Raw genomic sequence first — 12966 nt, forward strand, 5'->3', positions numbered from 1 at the left:
AGAGCCTGGGCTCGAACCCAGAATCTCTAGTGGCACAGCTAGCACTGCGATGCAGTGCCTTAGACCACTGCCCCGCTCGGGAGRCCCAAATCCAACAAATTCTTGCCTCTTAATTTTGGTGTGCCACAAAAAGATTTGAGCAATAGTTGTATCAGGCACTAAAATTAGAGACTACCATGACTACCTATATTCCAGAGCACAGATATTATCTTCTCCGCTGCCCAGGGTTCAAAAAGTGTTTGTTTACTTTCAAATGCTTTGAGCTTTGATTCAGCCTGCCTGGAGTGCCAGATGAGCAGGGTTGCACTCTTGGCACTATTTCAATGGTTCAATCACTCCAGCCAAGTTCAATCAAGCTCAGCTAACGTATTTGAAAGAAAAAAAATACTATTTCACTACTGTCTGTCAGATACCGAACACAATATACCAGATGGATACCCACTTTTATTACAAATGCTGATATGGTGTCGGACCAGAACCAGCTGCAAGCTACCAACCTATATCCCTCTTTAACGCTGACATCATGTTTGGTGACAAGGATTACCTGGCTTCTGATTTAGAATCTGGCAGAGCTTGGTTGACCTATCTGGTACCTGGGGGTCTGCCATGCTTATCCCCTGCTGTGACGGCTCGTGGGCCCAAGTAAACCGTGCCTCACACGCTTCCTGTGTCCTAGTTAGGGTGATCACATTTAAAATACCCAAATGCTGGACAATGGGATGATTTTGCGGGACAGTGTAGTTTACATTTTTGGCAGAAGATCTCAACAATGATTGGAGAAGTGTTTAACATCACCAGTACCACATTCTTATGATATACTGTACATTGCCTTCAGAAAGTATTCACACCCCTTGACTTTTTACACATTTATTGCGTTATTGCCTGAATTTTAAGTGAATTAAATTGAGATTGTGTCACAGGCCTACACACAATACTCCATAATGTGAAATTAGACTTTTTTTGTTATGCATTTTTACAAATTAATTAAAAATGAAAGCTGAAATGTCTTGAGTCAATAAGTATTCAACCCCTTAATTATGGCAAGTGTAAATAAGTTCATGAGTCAGGATTTGCTTAACAAGTCACATAAGTTGCATGGACTCGTTTGATATGAATAATAATAGCGTTTGATATGTGAATGACTACCACATCTCTGTACCCCACACATACAATTATCTGTAAGGTCCCTCAGTCAAGCAGTGAATTCCAAACACAGAATCAACAACAGAGACCAGAGAGGTTTTCGAATGCCTCGCAAAGAAGGTCACCTATTGGTAGATGGGTAAATAAAAAAGCAGACATTGAATATCCCTTTGAGCATGGTGAAGTTATTAATTACACTTTGGAGGGTGTATCAATACACCCAGTCACTACAACGATACAGGCGTCCTTCCTAACTCAGTTACCAGAGAGGAAGGAAACCGCTTAGGGATTTTGCCATATTTKACCTTTATTTAACCAGGTAGGTCAGTTGAGAACAAGTTCTCATTTACAACTGCGACCTGGCCAAGATAAAGCAAAGCAGTGTGACAAAAAACAACAACACAGAGTTACACATGGGATAAACAGAAGTACAGTCAATATCACAATAGAAAAATCTATATACAGTGTGTGCAATGGTGACTTTAAAACGGTTGCAGAGATTAATGAGAACATTGTAGTTACTCCACAATACTAACCTAAATGACAGAGTGAAAAGAAAGAAGCTTGTACAGAATGAAAAATATTCCAAAACATGCATCCTGTTTGCAATAAGGCACTAAAATTTGGCAAAGAAATTAACTTTATGTCCTGACTACAAAGCGTTATGTTTGAGGCAAATCCAACACATCACGGAGTAAAACTCTTCATATTTTCAAGCATGGTGGTGGCTGCATCATGTTATGGGTATGCTTGTCATCAGCAAGGACTAGGGAGTTTTTTAAATAAAAAGAAACGGAATAGAACGAAGCACCGGCACAATCTTAGAGGAAAACCTGGTTCAGTCTGCTTTCCAACAGACACTGGGAGCCAAATTCACATTTCAGCAGGACAATAGCCTTAAATACAAAGCCAAATATACACTGGAGTTGCTTACCAATATGACATTGAATGTTCTTCAGTGGCCTAGTTACAGTTTTGACTTAAATTGGCTAAGAAATCTATGGCAAAACCTGAAAATGGCTGCCTAGCAATGATCAACAACCAACTTGACAGGGCTTAAAGATTTTTGGAAAGAATAATGTGCATCAATTGTACAATCCAGGTGTGCAAATCTCTTAGAGACTTACCCAGAAAGACTCTCAGGCTGTAATCGCTGCCAAAKGTGATTATAATASGTATTGACTCAGGGGCGTGAATGCTTATGTAAATGAGAGACTTCTGCATTTCATTTTCAATAAATTTGCTAATATTTCTAAAAACATGGTTTCACTTTGTCATTGTGGAGTATTGTGTGCAGATGGGTGAGAAAATAATATATATAATCAATTATGAATTCAGGCTGTAACACAACAAAATGTGAAATCAGTCAAGGGGTATAAATACTTTCTGAAGGCAATGTATATCTTAATCATAAGCGCAACGTGATTGCAAAAGAGACAATTAAATTCAAATGAATGTGAAGTTTGAGTGAAATACAGGACAGATCAACTTAGTGGTGTTTTCATGTTGATAAAATGTGGGATGGTTTTGTTGGGGGACACAGGACAAAGGSCCAAAATGTGTGACTGTCCCGCACAAACCAGGACATGTGGTCACCCTAGTCCTATTATGGAGGAWGCGAGGGAAAGGAGGAGGGTGCATGGAAAAAAAGCATTCACTTATCATGGGATCCTGGGCCAAAGAGGTCTGTATGGTAGTAAAGTATAGGACCTGCAAACTCAGATGCTGCAACACTTCCCGCTAGGAAAAAACTGGTTGAATCAACATTGTTTCCATTTCATTTCAACCCCCCAAAAATCTTTGTGATGACATTGAGTCAACCTGAAAAACTGATTGGAATTGCAAAAAAGTAATCAATTGAATGGCATTTTGTGTTTTTTTCACCCAACCTTTAACCTAAATTCAATGAAACTGTGAAATGTTTTTTTGATTTCACATTGAATTCATGTTAGTTGAAAACTCAACCAAATGTAAATCAAAATGAATGTTGAACTGACGTCTGTGCCCAGTGGGTTCCCTTTACCATGCATTGGTCATTGGTTATTGGTTTTTGTGAAGTCTTTATCTAGGCATTTTTATGCAAGGTGATTTGTAGATTTGTTTCCACATAGTCCAACTGTAATGTAGTCAATTTCAAACACACCCATTATTTCAGCTCTGTTCTTCTCCATGCCTCCATGAACCATTTTTGAACTTCAGAGAGGATGTGAGGGTTCGCGACCGATTCAAAACAAAGTCAAGAGGAAGACAGGAGTAGTCGCCGCTTTTAGGTTGTCGCGGGATAGGATATCCTACGTGAGCAAATGTTTTTTTTCTGGTTTCAGGGAGGCAGCCAAAACATACCTAAGCAGTTTATTTCACTCTGTTCTCAGTCCTGGGGCTTTGGGCTCGAAGAGWTAATTTGCAGAATGTATATTCTTGCCCTCTGGAAACCCTTTTTGGCCAAAAATGTGGACCTTAGCAGTGTTAGGTTGAGAGAAACTGGGACCAAAATTATACATAGCACACATATGTTATTTGGTACCAGCCCCTATGTATTTCATAATTTTCATTCACTTACTCTTCAATGTAAAATATTATTTTCTCCCAAGCAATATTTGTCGGTATGTTCAGCCTATTATTTAATTCCATTATTTTACTTTTAGATTTGTGTGTATTGTTATGAATTGTTAGATATTACTGCACTGTTGGAGCTAGGAACACAAGAATTTCGCTAMACCCGCAATAACATCTGCTAAATATGTGTATGTGACCAATACAACTTGATTTGATTTGATTACTTGCCGAAAAATGTCTGTTGGTGGATCCGGTTGTGTGTTCCACATAATGGAAGAATCATGTACRTTCTATACATTACGTTTATATCTAGGGAATAGGGAAAGGGGTATGACTGACCAGCAAACCCTTGTTGAATTAACTAATGAGTTAGTGTCAGGGTTATAAATTGGCTTGACATCCCTTTAGTCACTCTCTTCTATCCGTGACATCTTACTAGATGAGCCCAAAAGTCAACCAAATCCACCTGGACCAGAAAGCCTATTCTCTCTTAGGGTAGGAGAATCTGACTGCTTTGCTCTATTCCCTTTCAGCCCCATGTGACGCTTAACAAACATTAAATCGTCTGCTATGTAGTGCTTTGGCAACCATATTTAAAAATGCCTAAGGGGTTCTTGGGTATGAGCATTGTAAAATAGCGGGAAATAGCTGAATATTTTTGTTCAACTCAGTGGCCTTGTGGTTAGTGTTCGGCCTGACATTGGAAGGTTGGGAGTTCCAACACCAGTTGAGTTATACCAAAGACTAAAAATGGAACCTGATGCCTCTGCTCAGCACTCAGAAATAAGGAGATGGATTAGGGGTAAGGCCCTGCGACAGACTTGCGTCCTGTCCAGGGGATGTACTTGTATGCCTCATACTACAGAAACAGAATTGGAACACAGGCCTTATCTGAAAAGTCTGGTAAATGGGATATAAAGAAMCTTGCCTTCACCTATCCAGTCACATGTAGAAGATAAATCACTGTGAGGGAGGAAGGAAGGGATGAATAATATCCAAAGTACTGGAACTGGCCTCAATCTTAGACCCCTTTAGAGCAAAGCATGGAACAGGCCCCATCCAGCAGTAACCACTAGTCCCTGCCCCCTATATAGGCACTTGGTGTAATCTGAAAGTAATTGAATTTATACATTGGTTTAAGAATATCAGTAGCATAACGTTGGTATTCCATTGGCATTGTTTTTACAACTGCTAACGCCTAAAATCGTTAAAAAACCTAATTAAAATCTCCATTAATTTATGACCGGATCTCAGGAATAGGAATTTATATCCTGTGACCAGCGGAAAACTATCCAACCAACTATGCAATTGCAGGCATATTGCTACAGCAACAACGTACACCTCTGCATCCCAACATGACAATATGAGTGCATGATGGTAAGGCAAGGACATTACAGAAAGGCAATCCAGCACACTATAAGATTTGAGATGTAATTTATTTATAATTTATTTGTAACTGTGGATTACAATATACCACATTTAATCATGACTGTTCGCCACAGACTTTTAGCATCAGAGCCATATTCATAAAGCGCCTCAGAGTAGGAGTGCTTTAGGATCAGGTCCCCCCTGTCCATGTAATCATATACATGGGTGGGTTGACAACGTCACCAACGTGTGCCTCACCAACAATTTCACAACCGCCCTCCCCCACCCTCTTTCCTCAATGATTAAAGATAAAAGAGAGTCGAAGCAAGAGGTCATACATTCAGGCAGGGGTGCTCTCTCAACTCTCAAAGGAAGAAACCATGAAAAATGGATGAGGAGAGAAATCCACTTTACCCCCCCAACCCTAACCCTGGGAGGGAGGTCTACAAACCCCCCACAGTGCCCAACACCCCTCCTGCTCCAGCCCCCACCCCAACCTCATAATCCTCTTCTTCACCACTGCCCCCCACCCACCTCCTCATCTACACACACTTCCACCAGTGAGCCAATGCTGCTGCTGGGGCTATCTGGGCACTTATTTGCATCCCTATCTGATGACATGATGCCGCTGGACTGGTGAGAGGAGAGGGTCGTGCCCGGCGGGTGGGGGGAAGCCTTGTCTGGCACACACACAGCCTTTGKCAATCGTCTTCACGTACATACACACATGTGCATGCAAACACACACACTATCTCTCTCTCACACACACACTCCAGGCTCCCTTTGAGGTGCTCGATAAGATGCTTGTGTGACTGAATGCAGACTGACGGTGGGGTGTTGAGAAACTTGTGCTATGACTCCTCTGTAGGAAGTGGTCACCTAAAAGGAGGTCAGGATTTCTCAAGCTGTGAGTGGATTGTTTGGCAAAGTGCCAGAACAAGCAATGGATGTCAGTGACGTTTGCCGAAGGAGGGTCTTTATTGCTTATTTCCTGTCAGACAAAAAGTTAGAGGCCTTCGGTAAGTAACTCAATATCACGAAGTCACAAGTAACACACAGTATACTGCAAAAATTGAAGCACATTATCCACACTGGTAGCCTAATGCGCCGATATACGGAAGAGGGCGCTGTCAACTACATTAATTCAGCAAAGCCCACCGTCTGTGTGGGTCAATTTATGCTGTGATAAATCGATAAACTCGTTATTTTAGGCTATTTTAAAAACAATAGGTAAAGCCCATGCTTAGAGTAAAGTTAAATCAATGTTGTGGGCTATTTGCCGAAMWTTTTTATTCASACAGAAGACATTCATTCAACATTTGAAAGGGGAACTTAGATTCACAACAATTAGTTAGTGCAAAATAAATTGCATATTGCCCGTTGTAAATTGGCTGTGAGCGGCGGAATTAAGACGTAGGCCTACCCTGATAATAAAATTGCAAACCTACAGCCAAAACCACGGTGGGCATATTATCCTGTATTTGGATATATTTCTCAAATGTTGTATTTAAATAACCTGTAACCTGATAGACATAGCCTATCACACACAATCGGTCTGTCTATGCGGCTTCTCAGTTCTCATTTACCCAAGCCATGTAATTCAAGGTTTTTGGAAATACTCCGCCCCCAGTGCCTTTGGTTGGCTCAGGGACGGCTCTTGCCAATTGCAAGCATTCGGATTTGTGAGTGGTTTGTTGAACTGCCAATCAAAAAGACATCCTCAGGCGGGCTGTAGCTGGGAAACATATCAGTTGCTGTGGAGTGATTTGACGGAGGTTCTTGTGGCTGGACCATCACAACGCTGCGTCGGCTGCCTGCTACACACGCATGTAGGCTAATATTTCGGTGAATTTTGGAAATATACGGAGGAAAAAAGCACGCTGTGAATTTTGCATGTCAGGAGCGGAGAACTGTGTCGCCGGTCAACGGCTCTTTTCCGTTTTGGATCGCTTTTTCCCTATGATATACTAATTATTCGCAGGCATGTGGAATTGTACAAGGATTACGAATTGCCTCTCAATACTGTGCCTCCTATTGACGATATGGACGGAGGTAAGAGGGCTGTTGTCAAATATTACGCCAAATAAATGTTGATTTATAAACAATCGTTGTCAAAAGTTAGTGGGCGTGGGCCTATTTATTTGCCTATTCAGATATTAATCGATAATTAAATTACGCAGCCGTCAATTGAATCATGTGATCATGCATTGTAACCATGACGAGGTTGAAGTGTGAGGAATTGTTACTCTCCATTTTGCTGTCATGCACTTGTCATTTGGCTATATTTTAAATAGCCTAACGTTACATGTTCTAAGTTTCATTGCAGTTAATTGTTTCTAACGATATTAGCAAAGGATCCTCATGCATAGGCTACTACACAGATGCACTACTAGCCAATGCATTTTCTTGGAAAGAAAGGCCTATTTTTGTAGGTTAATGACAGAACATGTTGTGCCAAAGATAGGCTACATGAGTAAACACATTGTAAGATTATTGACCCAATTATCCCCCACCTATTAATTACTTGGTAAACAAGCTTATCAAACTCGGGGGATACTAACGTTATAAGGACACAACTGACGCATAAACCGACTAGCCAAAACGTGAAACGGAGCTTTACTTTAAACCTGACCCTAACATAATTGTAATATATTCTGAAATTAAATATCGGTTTGGGCGTCAGGCGTGTCCTTATAGCCTTTCCATCAAATTYCCGGTGGTCGCGTGCACCACTATCGGTTTACGCACGCATAGTAACCCGACCAAACACAGAATTTTCTGTAATTTTCTATTTTAATTTTATTTTTAGGTGTCCAAGTGCTCTGGCTATTTTGAGCTGCAACTGATTACTGTTCAGAATGTGAACGGTGAGTTGTCGGACGGGGAATGCTGCGACGGCACAAGGAACTCACAGGATCTGCGCTGTAGTCGGGACGAGTGTGATACTTACTTAAAAATTTGCTTAAAGGAGTACCAAACCGAGGTCATAACCACTGGCTCTTGCACCTACGGAGTTGGATCTACACACGTTCTTGGTGGAAATATATTTTCTTTTAAGAACACCCAAAACAAAATCAACGATGCTGGCAAGGTTCTCATCTCTTTTCAGTACGCATGGCCGGTAAGTGTACATCTTTCCTAATCAATCCACCACCATTAAATGTTTTAATAAACCAGAGTGTATTTAAGGATAATCCAATGTTTTATTGGATATTTGTCAGTGCCATACACAGTAGTATGTCACTATCAGGCACTGGATAGGGTTCGTGTCGACGGGCTCCATAATTTCCAAGGTAGCCTTTGCCACCGAAATACCATAGAGTTTATACGATTGTTATTCTAGACAAGAGTCATGATGATGCATTCGTGTGATTTGGGATGACTGCTGTAGCTCCCTGTTGCTTTGCTAGACCCGAATCCACTTGGGTCCACGTCACAGCAGTAACCTCAATTGCAATGGCACTACACAAGGCTAGTGTCCCCTTCGATTATTATGTGGGTTCGTTATTCGGAGCGTCCGAGTGCACTAGTTTGTGACGAGCTCTTATTAAAACGAAATTACAGCTGCCTACAGGCAAGCGAGGCAGTGCATATAAGGTGACGTTCTTGATCCCGCTCTCTTTGCATAGAGCTCACGCAGCTTCCCCTGCTGTCTGAGTGGGTGGCAGGTGGCACCTTGGGCGCAATTGCGTGTGCCTCACCGTGTGTCTGTCTGTGTGCATACGGATTATGCAAGTGCATACTTATTTTCACCACTATGATAAGAAAACAGTTGTATTTGAATGTAATGTAAAGGTGCATAGAGAATAGCAGTCTCAAATGAGCTTGTCTGCGGTTTCAGTAGGCCAATACCCCCCCCAGGCACATTTTATTAATTGGAAAATTAGGTTAAGATTAGCATCCCTTACAAAACAAAACTTAATCTATTAAAAAAAGGGCAATTAACTCTCTCTGGCAATTCCCAGGCCTATCAGGATACTATATGTATTGCTCACTGTTTGCTGCAGACGAGAGCACAAGAAAAGGCGCGCCACTCGCTCGCCATTAGAAAATCATGTTCCATTTACTTATTTCCATATTTATCAGTCATGGAAATGAAAGGKCGGAGAACATGTTGGTTCACTATTTAAAAAGATGGAGAACAAGCTATAGGTTGAAAAATACTTGAGTTTTGGTAGAGGTGCAACCGAATAGTGCTAGCTAACGCTACCTATTCCCCCCACCACAAACCTCACCACCACAMGCAGATCTCAAATGTTTTTTTTTCTCATCCACTAACTTAACTCCCTTGATCATCCTGAGGGAGCTGAAAGGGATACATCTCAAGTCCCTATGCAACATGTATGCTTTACAACACAGGCAAAGAGACCTGTTCTAGTCYAGCTCCCCTGTCATTACCTTAAGTGCCCAGCAGCTGCTTCTGCGGACACATCTCAATAGTCTCAAGTAGCTCTCTCGCTCCTCCCCTCCCTTGAAAACACAAGCTAGGTTCAACGAAACACTTGGAGGACGCCTCCTAGGTAGTTGCCCTCACAAGTATAGATTTGGACTGTCAGTGGTGTGGAAGCCACATTAGACTATTGAGATGGGCCCAGTGCCCTACTATTCCAGTGGCAGATGTCACAGCTAGCTGGTCTATTCACTGCTGTGTGTTACAGGTTGCTCGCTGAAGCAACAAAGATACAGTGTAGTGACTGTCAGCCGTGGCCAGATGTCCATTTGGAGCCTTGTTGTGGGCTGACGCACACACGGTCCATGATCTATGCCTGGCTTCTACTAGCCCATATAGCCTACCAGCAGTAGTTGATGAAGTTGCTCTTACTCACAGATCTTAGGTCAGCTTGTAGGGAGGGGTTCACTGTAGGGTGATGCACTGCATCAGCTATCAGATGGGGATACAATAGAACTAACTTCTGTCACTTACTCAATTGATAAATGTTCTATCACCCCCTTTCTCTTTTTTTCTCAATCTCTTCCCTTTTTACTTGATCAATTCCCCTATTCAATGAATTATCTTTCCCTCGATCTGTACTGTGAGAAAGGCGTCCGTTTGTCGATAGACTTCCCTGGGCCTGGCAGGGGAACAGTTGATCCAAGGCTAACCAGCAAGCACAGCCACACCTGATTGGGAGCTTGCCGGGGCCGTCGCCAGGCAACGGTTAGATAGGCCTTTAGTAAACAATGTGGCTCCCTCCCTCCCTCTCTCCTGCCCCCTATGGTGCTTTCAGTGGAGAAGGAGAGTTGTATATCCCAAATTGCACCCTATTCCCTATATAGTGCACTACCTTTGACCAGAGACACTCGTATGAGGCTCACCTGGGAAGCTAGGGTCCCAGCCACCATGTTGATTACACTACTGATTGTGCATTTAGCGAATTTAGAGAACAGATGGCTACCTATTGGACTACAGTAAGGATGGAGTGTCTAGCTCATGTCCAAATGTGCTAAAATCATAATTTACGTTGGGTTGATGTGTAATAATGGTTAGTTTCAGAAGGGGTTGGAAAATGTCACTACTAGATCTGATTTACCTCTACGATGTGTGCAAGTCGCCTGAACCAAAATGCCGTATTTAACCAGGAAAAAGATCTAGGGTTTATAGGGCCGGTACAATCATGAGAAAAAAAAATTGTGTGGAACGAACATCTGACTGAAGACACGACGGCCGGCGTTCGTGTTGTTGAGTCCGTTGCTGACGTAACATGGACTCTTCACCACATAAAACGTTGTACCTTGTTGAAACAAGGAAGGCGTTGTAGAAAATCAGTCTTCCCCAACGCAGCAGCGCGCAGAAATAGAATGAATACAATGGGCTTGGAACCTCTAACCCTGGTAATTTGACTGGTAAACTTATGGGTACACTCGCAATGGCTGCCTGCTATTGTGATGCCATAATTTCCACGGTATGTACAATGTTGGCATTATAGTTAACTGATGTGGCTCATGCTATACACCGAGTCGATATTCACATAATAAGGAATTCCCCTCGACCACACCCACAAATTGGGGRSRACAAACATTCTTTCCCATTGACCCCTATTGTAAAAGAGCCAACTTCTGTCGTACATTTGTATAGAAATGACAAAACATGCCAAAAAAGCTGCTGTGTTTAGGGCTGATAGTCTGTTGGTCGACCGAGATTTGTTTAGACGAGCACTAGCACAMAAAAAAAGGATACCCGTCTGAGTGGACTAATCCATTGTGAAGGCCGTGGGGATGGGACAGTCATCACTCTTAAGACCTGCTCCTGAATTGTATATGGTTATTACATAAGAACAATGTTGCAACAGTAATAAAAATGATATTATGCAGTTTCTCCTGCTTTGGATAGTGGTCACTGTCCACGGTTCTGAAACTCATCAGTGTGCTGTTGAAATTACTTTTCCTAGACCATGTTGCTACACTACAAAAGTATGTGGACACACCTTCAAATTAATGGGTTCGGCTATTTCAGCCACATCCATTGCTGACAGGTGTATACAATCGAGCACACAGCCATGCAATCTCCAGACAAACATAGGCAGTAGAATGGTCTGTACTGACTTTCAAAGTGGCACCGACATAGGATGCAACCTTTCCAACAAGTCACTTCGTCAAATGTCTGCCCTGTTGAGCTGTTCCCGTCAACTGTAAGCGCTATTATTGGGAAGTGGAAACGTCTAGGAGCAACAACGGCTCAGCCGAGAACTGATAGGCCACACAAGCTCACAGAACGGGACCGCTGAAGCGCGTAAAAATCGCCTGTCCTCGGTTGCAACACTCGCTACCAAGTTCCAAACTGCCCCTGGAAGCAACGTCAGCACAATAACTGTTTGTCAGGAGCTTCACAAAATGGGTTTCCATGGCTGAGCAGCCGCACACAAGCCTAAGATCACCCTGCGCAATGCCAAGCGTTGGCTGGAGTGGTGGAAAGTTTGACGCCATTGGACTCCGGAGCAGTGGAAAGGTGTGCTCTGGAGTGATGAGTCACACTTCACCATCTGTCAGTCTGACGTATTAATCTGGATTTGGCGGATACCAGGAGAATGCTACCTTCCCCAATGCATAGTGCCAACTGTCAAGTTTGCTGGAGGAGGAATAATGGTCTGGGGCTGTTTTTCATGGTTCAGGCTAGGCCCCTTATTTCCAATAAAGTGAAATATTAACGCTACAGCATGCCATTGTAGATGATTCTGTGCTTCCAACTTTGACAACAGTTTGGGAATGTCTTTTCGTGTTTGAGGATGACAATGACCCCGTGGACAAAGCGAAGTCAATACAGAAATGATTTGGTAGATCTGTGTGGAAGAACTTGACTGGCCTGCACAGAGCCCATCAACCCCATCAAACACATTTGGAATKAATTGAAACGCTGACTGCGAGCCAGGCTTAATCGCCCAACATCAGTGCCCGACCTTACTAATGCAATTGAGGCTGATTGGAAGCAATGTTCCAACATCTAGTGGAACGCTTTCCCAGAGGAGTGGAGGCTGTTCTAGCATTAAAGGGGGATCATCTCCATATTAATGCCCATGATTTTGGAATGAGATGTTCGACGAGCAGGTGTCCACATACTCTTGGCAATGACTTGTTTTAATTTATTTGTTTTTAATTTGGGTTGCACATTTTGGGGAATATTCAGAGGTGGGAACATATGGGAATTAGTATTAATACCATTTCGATGTAGATGTTTTTGCATTGTATATATTTGTCATATGGAGACGAATATAAACCTTTTACTTTGTCATAAGTAGACATAATTGCAAATTATTTAATCCTTCCAATAGAAATAAAAAAAGCAATTAGTTATGAATTGAACTTTAATTGAGTTTACTCTAAACATGGGATTTCACTGAACAACAAAATAAAGGGAATATTGAATGATCCATCGCATCTCCCAAAAACATATTCAACATACAT

The 12966-nt window shown here is 42.2% G+C and overlaps 1 protein-coding gene across 2 annotated transcripts in view; it reads left to right on the plus strand.

Annotated features, from left to right (window-relative positions):
• Positions 1-6691: 6691 nt before the first annotated feature.
• The window catches only part of jag2b (jagged canonical Notch ligand 2b), a 99506-nt gene continuing 93231 nt past the window's right edge, over positions 6692-12966 (plus strand). For both annotated transcript variants that reach the window (XM_023974053.2, XM_023974054.2), the window contains exons 1-2: positions 6692-7119; positions 7877-8188. In XM_023974053.2, coding sequence (XP_023829821.1) covers positions 7051-7119; positions 7877-8188 — 381 coding nt within the window. In that variant the 5' untranslated portion in view covers positions 6692-7050. The remainder of the gene's footprint in view (positions 7120-7876; positions 8189-12966) is intronic.

Source organism: Salvelinus sp. IW2-2015, linkage group LG28, assembly GCF_002910315.2.
Source record: "Salvelinus sp. IW2-2015 linkage group LG28, ASM291031v2, whole genome shotgun sequence".
Classification (NCBI taxonomy): Eukaryota; Metazoa; Chordata; class Actinopteri; order Salmoniformes; family Salmonidae; genus Salvelinus; species Salvelinus sp. IW2-2015.